General features: G+C 41.6%; 1 protein-coding gene across 2 annotated transcripts in view; it reads right to left on the bottom strand.

The window, feature by feature from the left end:
- The window catches only part of LOC142140737 (retinal guanylyl cyclase 2-like), an 82028-nt gene that overhangs the window by 31673 nt on the left and 34216 nt on the right, over positions 1 to 16139 (bottom strand). For both annotated transcript variants that reach the window (XM_075198575.1, XM_075198574.1), the window contains exon 6: positions 12130 to 12226. In XM_075198575.1, coding sequence (XP_075054676.1) covers positions 12130 to 12226 — 97 coding nt within the window. The remainder of the gene's footprint in view (positions 1 to 12129; positions 12227 to 16139) is intronic.

Consider the following 16139-nt stretch of genomic DNA (forward strand, 5'->3'; position numbering starts at 1 on the left):
AACACATAGACATAGACCGATGCAAGTTATGTCTTTAAAAAAAAAATATATGTGGTGATTCTGTATAAAATTGTGCTTTATTTTTGCATTCTTAATGATTTTTCAGCATCTAGTCTATTGGTACCCAAATACTAAAATACTACTGTATTATTACTATACTACTATACTTATATTGTATTCATTTTTTCTAGTTAAATAAAACTGGGATACAGGTAGGAGTAGGGGTAGAGGGAAGAGAGTCAGAGGAATTGGTCCTGATTTGAATAACCCTACAATACATTTCCCTCTGAAAGTTTACCTCTGTGGTAACACAGATCTTTCTATTCTCTCTGCTGTTACACCTGTCCCCACCTCTGTAGTAACACATCCCTTCCCCATATCTCACTCGTGATACATACCCCAACCTTTGTAGTAACACATCCCTTCCGCATATCTCCCCAGTAACACATACCCCGCCTCTGTAGTAACATGACCATTCCCTATATCTCCCCAGTAACACATAACCCCCATCTCTGTAGTAACACATCCCTTCCCCATATCTCCCCAGTAACACATACCCCCCCACATCTGTAGTAACACGTCCATTCCCTATATCTCCCCAGTAACACATAACCCCCATCTCTGTAGTAACAGTCCATTCCCTATATCTCCCCAGTAACACATAACCCCCACCCTTGTGGTAACACATCCCTTCCCCATATCTCCCCAGTAACACATACCCCCACTTCTGTAGTAACACATCCCTTCCCCACATCTCTCCAGTAACACATACCCCCCACCTCTGTAGTAACACTTCCCTTCACCATATCTCCCCAGTCAGAGCCGTAACTAGGAAGGTGCGGGCGGTGCCGTCGCCCAGGGCGCAAGCCCAGGGGGGCGCATACCTGCCTCTATGCCCAGGCTCAATTGATTCACACAGTGCCACAAGCAACAGCTCATTCCCTGCATCAGAAGCAGTCACCTTAAGCATACTTGCGTTCCAAATGCCAAACTTCCTGCTTTAGGTGACTGCTTCTGATGCAGGGAATGAATTATAACCTCCCACAGGCACTCACTCAAGGAGGGGGAGGGGGTACAATTGCCAAGAAACCCCTTTCCCCTGTGCTTGTATCCCTACCTCCGGTAAACGGAGTTTTTTTTGCATTTTTCTTTAAATCATTATTTTAAAAAAGTGGGCGGAGCCAGAACTCATCATGACTGTAGGGTCCGTGCAGCCTATTACTGCAGCTCAGGGATCCTACTGACAGCCCTGCAGGAACAGAGGAGATCGTGGCTGCCTCACACTACAGGAAACAGCAAGAGGTAAGTGAAAGTAATTGTTATGTAAGAAGAAGAGACAGAGGAACGGAAATGAGGATAAACTAAATGAGAGGGGGGAAGGAGGGGGAGTAAAGAAAGGTAGAACTTAGGTTATAAGGGATATTTTGAAATGGGAAGGGGTTCCCCCTTCCTTTATACTTTCATCCATATTTGCTAGTAAATAGAGCAGATCCACTACTCAGAGTAGCAGGTGCCTGTCCTCTTTCAAACTTTTCAGCTGCCCAGTCCTGACTCCTGTCTCCCCCCATGTTTGTGTGTACTCAGGCCCGGCGCTCCCATTAGGCAACCTTAGGCAGTTGCCTAGGGCGCCGGGACCTGCAGGGCGCCGCTGACTAGATTTTCTTGACTAGATTTTCTAATCTAGTCAGCGGTTCGGGAGAGAAGTGCAACGGCGGCGGGGTGCCACCGCTGTTTTTCAATGTCCGCAGCGCATCTCACTCTCACACATGATCACTGTGATCATGTGATAGTCTGTCCGGCGGCGCCTCTGAAGTATCACACTGTCTGTCACTGACAGACAGTGTGAATAAAGTTCTTCCCGACACCCCCCTCCCCTCCCCTCCCAGCATGCATCGTGAGGAGCAGCTAGAGGAAGAAAAGGTAAATAAAATCGAATTATTTTTTTATTTAGTGTTTGGGGGGCGGGGGCGCGGCGGCGAAATTTTGCCTAGGGCGCTGCGAACCCTAGCACCGGCCCTGTGTGTACTGTGTATCAGTGTATCTTGTCACTCCCCCCTCCTAGTGTGTCTGTCTGTATCAGCTTCCTCTATCCCTGGTTGTGTCATCTCTTTATCCAAATTTGTATGTATAGCCCTCTTTCTCCCTATGTATTTGTGCCCCCCCCCACCTGTTTATGTGTGCATAGCTCTTCTTTTTCTGTGTTTATGTCCGTTTCTGCCTTTCCATTTGTGTGCCTGTATCTCCCCATGTGTGTTTCTCTGCCCCCCCTTGTGATTATATGTCTATTTCTACATTGTGTCCCCTTATTTTCCTCCCCTTTGTGTGTATCTCATTTTGCCATCTCATTACATATGTGTGCCAGGTGGGCACTTAGGGGTATTTTACGGTTGTCCAGAACCCCCTCACATTCAAATCAAACCACCCTGAAAGCAGTATCTGCACGGTATGCTGAAGCTGTCTGCGGTCGCAGAAAGATCAGCAAGAAAGAAAGGGGCGCATGCATGATTTCATGCCCGTCACGTGACGCAGCCTGAGCGTAACACAGCAGAGGTGGCACCCCTTATATCCCCACAACAGGGGCGACAGCATTTCTGCTGAGAGGTGAGTGGCTGTTACTATGCTATAAACTATATTTGAGACACTGGGGCCTATTTACAAATAGGGCCCCCAGTTCAGCGATATGTAGGAGTTTTATAGCTGTAAACTATACTAAGTGTTTAGGGCTTTCAGTTACAATACTGTGGGAAAAAAAAGGTTAAAAATATATATATTTATTTTAAAACCTTTCATTAAAAAAGTTTTATTCAAAGAATAAATAGTTTTCAAACTATATTAATCTGTTGTCTCCATCCTGTGATAGCAATAACAGAACAGGTATTGTGGCGGTGCAATTCCCACCATGATGCTTGTTAAATAGGCTTCCCCTTACAAACATTTGGAACCCCCCCCCCTTTTGAAATCCTGCGTTTGCCCCTGCAACTTTCTAATTTAGCGGTACCAGTGACTGCAATAGACAACTACTGAGGTTGGTACTTTTTACCTAATAATGATTGGTCCTTACAGAACTAGCAAAGCCCCAAGAAAATGGCTGGCTGCACAGAGGGCTTCGGCTAGGAGGAGCAGCATGTTAGTGGAATGTTTTCAGTATGGTGGCACTGCTATTGTAAATATGTATTTTTGTTTTACATGCATGTTTTAACCTATTAATGTGAACAATTCAATTTGGTATAATGATTTTAAGGGGACACAATTTATAAGCTTATATTAGTGATTAGATAGTACAGTACATACATAGTCTGTCACAGCAGAAATAACACTTCTACCTTATAATTGTTTGAATTTAGGGAGATATTTTTGATGGCAGGTGCAAGCAGTGCCATCGCCAAACCCCCCACATTAGGTTGGACACACCCCCACATTAGGTTGGCCACACCCACTCAGCAAATGTCAATCCCATTTAGATGGGGGGCGCTGGTGCCCTGTCTCGCCCAGGGCACTAAAATGTCTAGTTACGGCACTGTCCCCAGTAACACATACTCCTACCTCTGTAGTAACACGTCCCTTCCCCATATCTCCCCAATAACACATACCCCACACCTCTGTAGTAACACTTCCCTTCCCCATATCTCCCCAGAAACACATACCCTCACCTTTGTAGTTACAATTCCCTTCCCCATATCTCCCCAGTAACACATACCCCACCTCTGTAGTAACACAACCCTTCCCCATATCTCCCCAGTAACACATACCCCCCACCTCTGTAGTAACACATCCCTTCCCCATATCTCCCCAGTAACACATACCACACCTCTGTAGTAACACATACCATCCCCATATCTCCCCAGTTACACATACCCCACCTCTGTAGTAACACTTCCCTTCCCCATATCTCCCCAGTAACACATAACCCCCACCTCTGTAGTAACACATCCCTTTCACATATCTCCCTAGTAACACATACCTAACTTCTGTAGTAACACTTCCCTTCCCCATATCTCCCCAGTAACACATACCCCCACCTATGTAGTAACACATACCTTCCCCATATCTCCCCAGTAACACATACTCCTACCTCTGTAGCAACACGTCCCTTCCCCATATCTCCCCAATAACACATACCCCACACCTCTGTAGTAACACTTCCCTTACCCATATCTCCCCAGTAACACATACCCCCCACCTTTGTAGTTACAATTCCCTTCCCCATATCTCCCCAGTAACACATACCCCACCTCTGTAGTAACACAACCCTTCCCCATATCTCCCCAGTAACACATACCCCCCACATCTGTAGTAACACATCCCTTCCCCATATCTCCCCAGTAACACATACCACACCTCTGTAGTAACACATACCATCCCCATATCTCCCCAGTTACACATACCCCACCTCTGTAGTAAAACTTCCCTTCCCCATATCTCCCCAGTAACACATAACCCCCACCTCTGTAGTAACACATCCCTTTCACATATCTCCCCAGTAACACATACCTCACTTCTGTAGTAACACTTCCCTTCCCCATATCTCCCCAGTAACACATACCCCCACCTCTGTAGTAACACTTCCCTTCCCCATATCTCCCCAGTAACACATACCCCCACCTCTGTAGTAACACTTCCCTTCCCCATATCTCCCCAGTAACACATACTCCCACCTCTGTAGTAACACATCCCTTCTCCATATCTCCCCAGTAACACATACCCCCACCTCTGTAGTAACACTTCCCTTCCCCATATCTCCCCAGTAACACATACCCCCACCTCTGTAGTAACACAACCCTTCCCCATATCTCCCCAGTAACACATACCCCCCACCTCTGTAGTAGCACTTCCCTTCCCCATATCTCCCCAGTAACACATACCCCCCACCTCTGTAGTAACACAACCCTTCCCCATATCTCCCCAGTGACACATACTCCCACCTCTGTAGTAACACATCCCTTCTCCATATCTCCCCAGTAACACATACCTCCACCTCTGTAGTAACACAACCCTTCTCCATATTTCCCCAGTAGCACATACCCCCATCTCTGTAGTAACACTTCCCTTCCCCATATCTCCCCAGTAACACATACCCCACTTCTGTAGTAACACGTCCCTTCCCTATATCTCCCCAGTAACCATACCCCCCACCTCTGTAGTAACACTTCCCTTCCCTATATCTCCCCAGTAACACATACCCCACCTCTGTAGTAACACAACCCTTCCCCATATCTCCCCAGTAATATTGCAGGGTGTGGCCAGCTTAGTTATAGGGTAGGGGGGAGAGTTCCTATTTCCTACACAATGATTAAAAGGATCCTCTGGTGCTTTGTTGAACAATGACTAGCTCACTGACCTCTTCAAAACAGTATGTTGAACTGGCCATCTAATCTCATTATCCTGGTCAGTTCCCCACTCCCAGTGATAACACAACCTAAACATTATCTTTTAAAATATAGATAATTCTCCTCATAGAATATAGGCAGGCACCTGGCACCAACTACCAATATGCCAATCACATGTAGGTTACGGTTCATGACAGATGCTTTTTAATGACGTGAGTTTTAGCTCTTGCTTTTCTCACAATATGGGCATGTATCATTGTGGCACGTATCTGATGATTTTGAGCATATTATACGCAAAATTAGTCTGCGCATGTCCACAACCGGTCAATAATCCAGAAAGCACAGTCCTGTCAGCTCCTTCTTCATAAGGAAAGGACACTTATTACACCCTACGATATTGGAGAGTGAACAGGATTGGGAAGGGACATTTGGCCGACGTCAATTTCCAGTAAGTTTGTGCCAAGCTCGAGCGCACGCAGCCATGTTTTTCTTCCGTATCTCTTGCTCCAGCTACAGGGCTAGTCTAAGTCCTAATTATGTCAGTATCGTATGCATGCTGTAACATGTATCTGCAACCAAAAGCAGCTGTAAAAATGTCTGTTATGTACAGTAGACATTAAGGACAGCCTAATAAATGATTTTCCAATGGGAAAAAAATATTTAAAATTTAGATCCGTTCCTTGTTGACTTCGGAGTACGCAGAGCAGCTTTACCTGCGGTTTATAACAAATGCGCGATGCGCTCAGTATGCGAGCCTTAGTGACTCAGGCCCTATGTGTGCAAACGTATTTTTGTGGCTACTATGTGGTCACATTTTAGCGATCAATTGAAAGTCAAGCACCTTTTTAAAGGCATCATACTCAAAATGCATGAGATTTCTCCAATGAGAAACACGTAACAAAAAATGTCAACAAAATTGCACCGACATACATTTTCTCACTTGTCTCAAAATATCTCCCAACTCAACACCTCCGTTCTGCACAAGATCTACGTCTCTCCTCCACTCTCATCACCTCCTCCCATTCCCGGTTACATGACTTTTTTTGGGCTGCACCCACTTTGTGGAATTCCCTCCCTCGCACAGTAAGACTTTCCTCTAGTCTTCAAACCTTCAAGCGTTCTCTGAAAACCCACCTCTTCAGGCAAGCTTATAATATTCCTCATCCACCATCTTAATCTCCCTAGGTTACCCTATTACCACCCTCTACACAGTTAACACAAGACAACAACCCTCCAACCAACATTGGTACACACACAGCCCACCCAATACTTTTACCTTTGCATTCTAGCTGGTCCATTGTGCAATATGATGTAGCACATGCCCTTGTGTTTCAAACTCCCATTGTCCCATAGATTGTAAGTTTGTGAGCAGGGTTCTCTTACCTCTCTGTCTATATGTATTACCCAGTATTGTTTTATTAATGTTTGTTCCCAAATGTAAAGCGCTATGGAATTTGCTGGCACTATATAAATAAATGTTGATGATGATGATGATGTTCCATAATTTTGTGTGGCTGCCATGCTGTTTTGCAAAACTCCACTTTATATATTGCATTGCTTCTATGGATCTCAGATCACAAAACGGCCAGAGATCCCGAGATCGCAGGAACCATTGAGTTCATTTTTCATTCAATTTACTCGGATATGTTCACTCTGAGATGTAGGATTGCAGCAGTACTTGGGGCATGTTTATACCCTCTCCAGATTAGGAAGACTTTGTTTACATACCCTCTGTCCTAATTTACAACCTACTTTATAATATTATTATATTGATGTCAATGTGCTACATTTGATTTATTGCTATACTTGATATATTGTTATATTGCTACAGTTTAACGTTAATCATATTATTTGTTTACCATGGTGTTATTAGTCACTATTTTTAATACTGTATATGTCATTTAGGCTATATATGTGTGAGGATTCTACATTTCAGGGCACTGCAATTTATTATATATATATTGATTTTATGTTTTTGTTTTTAATTTTCTCCTAGCGCGTGTTTTACGATTTCTTCTACAAACTTATCTAGGATTGCAAAATAATGTATAAAACTGGGTTAACATTACATAACTCGCCATTATCTTCCATTAGGATTTAAAATCATTTCACAGACGGCTTATAAAACGCTATTTCTGATGAAGTACAAGGCTTAATTCCCTTCTAATGCAAAAGGACATATGATAGTTTTGTAATCCGTGTTTGATCCCTTTATATATATTTACATTGGAACGATACAAAAAGGTCTGTGGGTTTGTCTTTCGTTTACAATATATTTGTGCATTATATTTTGATCAATATACAGTAAAGAGGTGTCTGTATATACAACAAATGTTGCATTAACACAAGTCTAGGACCACAAGAAACCTCTACTGCTATTTTCTGAGTGTATCTCCGTGCTCTTGATCATCATATTTTGATTTTGTCAGACAATGTGTCTCAACAGTTGGGAGGGTTAACAAAATTACCCATTTTTCCTAAATTAGCGCATGCACAGAGGAGACAGTGGACCTGATTCATTAAGGATCTTAACTTGAGAAACTTCTTATTTCAGTCTCCTGGACAAAACCATGTTACAATGCAAGGGGTGCAAATTAGTATTCTGTTTTGCACATAAGTTAAATACTGCCTGTTTTTTCATGTAGCACACAAATATCAACTTAAAATTTCAGTGTACAAATAAGCTATCAAGTATTTGTGTGCTACATGAAAAAACAGTCAGTATTTAACTTATGTGCAAAACAGAATACTAATTTGCACCCCTTGCATTGTAACATGGTTTTGTCCAGGAGACTTAAATAAGAAGTTTCTCAAGTTAAGATCCTTAAGGAATCAGGCCCAGTGAGCGATGTCCTCTCTTGCTCACTATCTTAGATAAGCAATGTATTAGTTAAGAAGATATTAACCTACAGCAAAAACACTATAGGCGTGTATCATTAAACATTTATGAGGAGTTTATAGTGTTCTACAGATCTACTATAGACATGAATCAATAAGAAGAGTTACTGTATTACTACTGAACTGCCAGTTTGACTTGTTTATTGACCAGATTATATTGCCAATTGAACTACCTTTATAATATTAGGACAAAGCTTATAATTGCTTAGTCCGCTAATAATTGTGTACACAGGGTTTTAATACACATACACTAACAGATGTTATGTTTTGCTGGTTCATGTAAAACAGGGGTCAGGGAACTCTTTTACCTTTTACTCCAAATATATTTAGATATGCCGACATTACCCCCTTGATTTGAAAGTAGGGAAATCATATATTATTAATTATTGGAATTCAAAATTTTATTGAATCTATACAAAATTTCTTTGAAAGCTTCAACTTCAAAAAAATCAGGTTTTGGAGAAATGATGTTGCTTCATTTTTGATACGAGAGCATCAATATTGGGGCATTTTCATGTCAGAGCAATTTGGATACAGTCTTCAGCGTCCAATCGATTTCCCTGCTTTGTTTTTATGTTCGTTAGAGCGGAAAATCCTTGTTCGCAAAGGTAGGTTGTTGCAAAAGGCAGCAACTTTTTGACTGCCTTCTCATGTGCAATTTTGATTGCCTTTGCAGCTGTTGACATCCAAAAATATGACAGATCTGCTTTGTTTTCAAATGCAATACGTGCTTCATTATTGTATCGAAGCTCAATAAGTGCCTCTGCCAACCCTTGAGGCTCTTCTGGTACAACAGCAATTTCACATTTAAAGGGGTCTACAATCCAACTGACAGCATGTGAATCTGCAGCCTTTCCCCCAGGAATTTCAGTTTTACCCCATTTGGGGTAATTTACCCCTATTCCCTGACCACTGATGTAATAGGATAATTGATGCATTGTTTAATTGTATATCTAATTATGGTTACATTTTATTTTATTTTTTGGGGCAGTGTTGTGTATTCAACAACAGAATACCACTTACTCTCAGTGCACTGCGTTCATTAACTCTTTTTCTTGGACTATAGTTATTTTAGTTTCCAGTTAAGTCGCATCACCTCCCTTCTAAAATTGAGTCTATGATCAATCTGAAACATTATATATTGTGGTATTTAAGGAGATAACAGTGATAAATTCTATATCCTAAGATTTCTTGTGTGGTTGCAAAGAACATGGCTCTCTTAAACCTCCACTTCTGGGATATGACACTGTCCATATCACTGATATTTGCTTTGATGGACCAAGGAATTACTATTGGATAATGCATTTCAAATATATAATAATGCACTTCAAATATAAGGAAGTCAATAAAATGTTTCATTAATAATGAATGAAATATTAATAATGGTATAAAAATATTAATAAAGTGAAGTAGATATAGAGGAAGTCAATATAATGTCCCTTTTATAATGTATTAATATTAATAATAAAAAACAAATATTAATACAGTAAAGTAGATATGGTGGAAGCCATTATTATTAGTATCTTTTATTTATAAGGCGCCACAAAGGGTTAACAGAGTTGAACAGAGAACGTACAGTACAATAAAATCTAGACAGAACAGAACAATAGACAAGGACCACTAGCCGATACCAGCTGCAATGAGGTACTAGGCATGGTATAGCATCTCACTATGACTTGAGGAAAGAGGCATGATAATTGGGGGACAAAACAGGTCCTGTGCCCAGGAGGAGAGGCGCAGAAAATAGGGACACACTCCCTCTTGAGGAGAGGACAGAAGACACAGGTGTGCTGGTGTTATTGGTAATGAAAGAAGGACACAAGGGAAGAGTATCTTGCTTGAGAGAGCTTACAATCTAGAGGGGAGGGGCAGAAAACAGACTAAAGGGGTGATATCGTGGGAGTCAGTGTTAAGGGGGCAGTAGGGTTGGGTTAGTAGGAGAACTGGTAGGCTTTGATGAAGAAATGGGGTTTGTAGCCTTGGAGGGAGTGAGTTCCAGAGGTGGGGAATAAAATATTATCATTGATATACAAATATTAATAATGTAAAGTAAATATAGAGGAAGTCATCATGAAGCACTAAATGGGCACTGGGCTGCGCAAATTGAGTTTTAGACCTGCTGCGTGCCTTGATTTACGAAAAAAGTGCCTAAATTTTCGTTGGGGTGTATAGGATTGTGGAGGAAGACGGACAGATGTGCGGAGGAGCAGCTGTTTGAACAAGCAAAGGGGAAGCGTTGGGTAGAGCGACAACATTTCTAGCCAAGTGTGGAGTAAACGCATAGGTGGACCAGTGCAGAGGAGAGATTTCAGTTTACAGGGGGAGATTATTGAAATGAGAAAAGGGTAGATAGGGCGCATTTTCTGGGGCGACCTGCAGTTTTCACTAAACAAAAGGACTTAAATGTCACATTGGTTCAGAGTTAGTAGAAATCAGATATCGTCCTACACTTTTATGGAGACCTCTGTAATACCTCCATCCAATCGCATTTCCAGTAGTAATAATTTTGTGCATTTAAACTGCTATTGTGTTTAATCCACGTCATTGTTCACACAATGCATGTTGTCACTTATAATTTCAAAGGCAGATCATTGGTTAAAGGAACAGTAAACATAAAATACAATTTGGCTTATGCATATACAAATAAAAACTTACCACAGTAATTACATTCAGGAGAAACTTAGCAGAGCTAAAGATATATGTGATACATCTGTGGGTGTAGTGGGAAATATCCTTCTATCTCTGTGCGCACAGCACTCAGTAATCCCACTAAGGGACACTGCAACCGGCCGCTAATAACAGAGAACAATTGCTGGTCCTCCATTGCACAACAAATGCAAATACTGAACAGCTTTAAACTTCTTGGGCCTGATTCATTAAAGAAAGTAAAGCAAAAAAAATTAATAACTTTGCACCTTGGTAAAACCGTGTTGTATTGGAGGGGAAGGTAAATTAAAAATGTGGGGACAGATTTATAGTTGGGTTAAGGCGTGTAATAGATCAACTTTAAAATTCAGTGTACAAATAAAGCTATCAAGTATTTGTGTGCTACATAACAAAACAGACAGTATTTATTGTGCAAAAAAACAAACTGATTTGCACCCCTTGCATTGTAACATGGTTTTGTCTAGGATCAAATTTACTCATTTTTTTTCCACTTCTCTCTTTAATGAATCAGGCCCCTCAAGTTCTAGCTTTAAAGTACATATTTGTGAATATTGAGGGGCACATTTTCTGCAGTTTGTGGAATTATTGGGCCAAATATTCTAGGTATGGCAAATTCAATTCACAAATCTTTATCACTTTTTTGAAACAATAAGTCACTTTTGAACCCAAAAAATGTAAACTTTTCTTATAAAATAAAGAAACAGGAGGAGTGTGAAAAGGAATGTGGGCTATACAGTTAGGAGATTATATCATGCTTGTCAACTTCAGGAAGTTGGCGTCCGGGAGATACTGGAGGGCGGTGGGTGATTGGGGGGCGGGGCTCGGTGAATTGCGTCATTTTGGCCCCACCCCCTCAAGGTAATGACACAAACGCATCATTTTACAGCAGGGGGCGGGCCCAAAAGGAAGTGATTCCCTGAGAATCGCGTCATTTCAGCTCTATTTCTGAGAGAAGACAGAAAGTCCGGGAGTCTGGGAGACCTATACAGATTTCGGGAGTCTCCTGGACATTCAGGGAGAGTTGGCAAGCCTGGATTATATTAATATAGTAATGTGATGGATGGTACTTTGCTGTAGGGAGCAGAAGGTCTTGAAGTCCACACTATAGTCAGCTCCGACTATGGACCAGAATGATTAGACCATATAGATGCTATATGCCACCTTAAAGGAAATGCAAACCATGAACATGGTACTGACTTAATAGCTACATAAAATTTTAACATCATCATGGTCTTACCTTTATGCTGAGCTTGGGGTTTATAAATGTCAAGTCATCCAGAGACAATAATATTTTGTTAGGTCCCTTAACGAGTTGGATTTGAAGGATGCTGTGCCTGAAATGAGATAAGCCTTATACATAGACTGAGGTCATACAGAAAGACAATGTGCAAACCATACATCAAGGTAAGGCTCTACAAGTCCTAGCCCTGCCAGCTCCCAACATTTTGGGAGTTGTAGTTACACAAGTGAATAGCTATGTGTGGATAATGTCTGGAATACAGGAGACAAAGGATAGGTTAATTGTGTATTTTTTGATTCAGGTGCATTATGGTTTACTCTTAAAGTATAATTCAACCCAGAACATAAAATGTGATTTTAGGTAGAGTTCACTGAGATATATAGATTTTGTAGTTGTTAGTTGGCTAACTTCTCTAAAGATCAGTGGAGTTACCTGTATCTATGATTTTGGCTACTGTTTCCCGAGATATGATGAATATGAAAGATGTTTCTCTACTTTACAAAGGAATGGAACAGAAAACTGGAAACCAAAAGGAAACCAGAACAGTGGCAGAGGACATTCAGGATCACCTTAGTCTTGGAGATCAGAACTGAAACCCAAGAATGCAACTATAGGCTCCTTAGAAGTTGGCACTTAGAACAGCTAAGACTGAGTGAGATACACCTGGAGCAGCCTGAGATGCTGTAGATATCCTGTGGCCATGCCCATAACTGGTTAGGGCAGTGGTTCCCAAACTGGGTGCCGTGGCGACCCCCTTGGGGTGCCTTGGCGACCTCCCTGGGGTGCCGTGGCCAGGGCTGGTGGAAAGCAAGGGGAGTGACTACTTGGTAATTATTTTGGCTAAGGGGTGCCTTGAAAAAATTATGGAGACCCAAAGGTTGCCTCAACCTAAGAAAATTTGGAATCCACTGGGTTCGGGGATTGTCCCATGATTAAACTGTTCTGTACATCCTAGAGCTTGTGTAGACCGATTGACCAGCAGACTCTTACCGTATAGTATCTAGGACATAAATATAAAAAAATCATTAAGTCCCCATATACATAGTACAGTAAAAGTACATATCCCCAACTATTGGGCATCGAGATCTGTCCCTCCTTTTGTAGAAATAGATTCTATCACTGGTTGGGACTAGATGAATGAAAGAGATCACCCACTTGGCTAAATACCACTCTGGGGGAATGTGTCACTATATGTGCATCTTGGATATTATTCAGAAAGTCGCAAGTTTATAAGAATCTAATAGCTAATTAAAGACCCCAAACAATAGTCATGAGGATTATTAATTTCCCCCTCTCCCTTCCTTCCTCTCTTTTTCTTCTTGCAAACTTCCAAGTTTGCAAGAATCTGGAGCTTTAACATTCTCCTTGACGAGACAGTGCCCGCTCATCTTAGTAAATCACAGTCTCCTTATATTAGGATGAATTGCAGGATAACATACCTAAGGGCACATGGTGGAACTGGACATTTGAACCTGAACACCTGAAGGTCCCTGTTAATGTCACGATGCTGGCAGCCGCCAGAAAAGAACCACGTGTCTGGGGTGGATATCAGACAAGCTGCTTAGTCCTGACAGGACTGGGAGTGAGGTGCAAGCTGAAGCCAAAGGATTGTAGAAAGTAGAATAGTGATGGACGAAGCCAAAGTCAAGTGACATGAGAAGGTCGAATAGTCGGGGATGAAGCCGATGTCGCAGGATTGGAGAAGGTAGAATCATGATGTATAGTCCAACAAAACATGTCTTCTTCAAAGCACAAGCAGAGAGATCTAAAACAGAATATTGCTCCTGATGAATTCTTCTGATATACTTGACCTTTTCACTGAAGGGCGAGTTTTTTTGATTAGCTACCACTGTCTTCAACTGCTCTGGCAGACTTTTCCAGAGCCCTTGGAAATCCTGCACATTTTTGGCTATCAAAAGAATACTAGTGGATGGAAGCCATGGTTGACATAGAAGGGTGATACCCTGTGGAGTCCTGCACCAAGCTCTTACTTGAGAACTCTGCCCACTCAAGCAATTGGGACCAGTAATCCTGAGCATCCAAGACAAAGCACCCAGGACCTGTTCAAGGGATTGGTTGGCGCACTCTGACTGTTTGTTCAAGGTGGTACCCAGATAAGAAGCAGAGTGAAATTTTCAGGCCCTTGCAGAAAGCCTTCCAAACAAAACTTTGTCATGAACTGAAGCCTTCTGTGGGATACTATCTCCAAGGAAAGTCAAAGGATTGTAGAAGTTAAAGACAAGAGATTGGAGAGGTTAGGATAGTGATGGACAAAGCCAAAGTCAAGGGATTGAAGAAGGTAGAATTGTGATGTAGTCCAACAAATCAAGTCTTTTGTGAAGCACAATCAGACAGTTCCAACTTTGCTCCTGCAAAGGTTTGGTAGAACTAAGGGACTTTATAAAGGCTGCAAACCGTTTAGATGAAGTGTTCTGATTGACTTGATCTTTTAACTGAAGGGCTGAGTAAAAAAGCAGTGCAGTAGTCCAGGTGAGATAAATAGCTAGATTTCTGGTCTTAGCATAAATGGACAGGAATTGAGAGTAGTTGTCATTGTGAAAAGTTATCTCACAGCTGTCATATGGAGCTATTGTTGTGTATCCTGACAGTAATTGTTTTGTGACAGCTATCATCTGGAGGTAGCATTGTGAAATGCTTAGTTATGCAGCAAGGATACATTGCTATATTTAATGCGAAACCTTAAATCAATGTTATACCCAACCTATATAAATAATATAAACATATACATATATAATAATGGGGAAGAGAACATCATATACCAGTGTTGGCTCACCTGTGACACTCCAGGTGTTGTGAAACTACAAGTCCCAGCATGCTTTGCCAATATATAGCAGCTTATTGCTGGAAGTGTATGCTGGGACTTGTAGTTTCACAACACCTGGAGTGTCACAGGTTAGCCAACACTGTTATATACCATCACCATGTAGTTATTTCTGTGTTTTTACAGAAGTCTGCAGCCTATTCCTGGTTGTTTTAGATTTATTTATTTTGGACCAAACGTCTCCTTTAAGAATAGAAAACAAATCTGCTCTACATATATGTATGAAAATAACCTCTTAATTCTAATCATAGTATAAGTAAATGTTCCTGTACAGGAATACACAGGAAACTAATCCTCATATTGTGTTTACCATCCTGTCTGTAATTTCTAATGCGTCAACCTTACTCCAAACACTGAAAATCAATTTTATTTCCATGTCATGAGGATTTGGAACAAATTCAACACTGAACACAAATAAGAATCCAGAGATTATCTCAAGACGCTGCCCCACAAGCTGCAAAAACCCAGCCAGAGATGAAAATCTACCCCAGCTGCTACCTGAACTTAGCATCATGGGATAAATCCTTTGTACCAGGGATGTATTAACAACGAAATAAGGGGCTCCAAAGTATCACAACAGACCAGAACCAGATCCTACCCCAAAAATCGGAATTATTCATGTTTTGCCATGTAAAGTGTTTGGGGCTATATATTATTATTTATTTTAACATAGTCCACATCCCTTCAGTAGAGGTCCTCTCCTCAAGAACCTCAACCATTGTAGCTGCTCACTGCCTACACTGTAATCAAAAATTGGGCAGGAGGTTCAAACGTTCAATATGTAAATAGTGAATATGGCTCCTGTATGGATAAAATAAGCAGCTGATCTATTCAGGAGCCACGTCTATGACATATCTCCTTTCTGTTAGACTGCCGGTCTGATAACGAACTTGCAGAACAGAGGACAGAGGTCTTCACCTATAGCAGCCGCCTTTCCCGTAGAGCTTTATGTGCTCACAGGTACTCGGATGCCCCCAGGACTTAACTCCTAACGTAGTGCAAGTTCATTAAACAACACCGCAGCGGCGGGCCAGAGGAGGCTGAGTAGATGGTAACGGATGGTCAGACGTAAGCTGAGGTCAGCGGTCACAAGCAAGGTAGAATGGTCAAATAACACGCCAAAGGGTCAGGGTCACAGGCAAACAGCGAAGTCCAGAATACAGGC

The sequence above is a fragment of the Mixophyes fleayi genome, chromosome 2, assembly GCF_038048845.1.
Source record: "Mixophyes fleayi isolate aMixFle1 chromosome 2, aMixFle1.hap1, whole genome shotgun sequence".
Classification (NCBI taxonomy): domain Eukaryota; kingdom Metazoa; phylum Chordata; class Amphibia; order Anura; family Limnodynastidae; genus Mixophyes; species Mixophyes fleayi.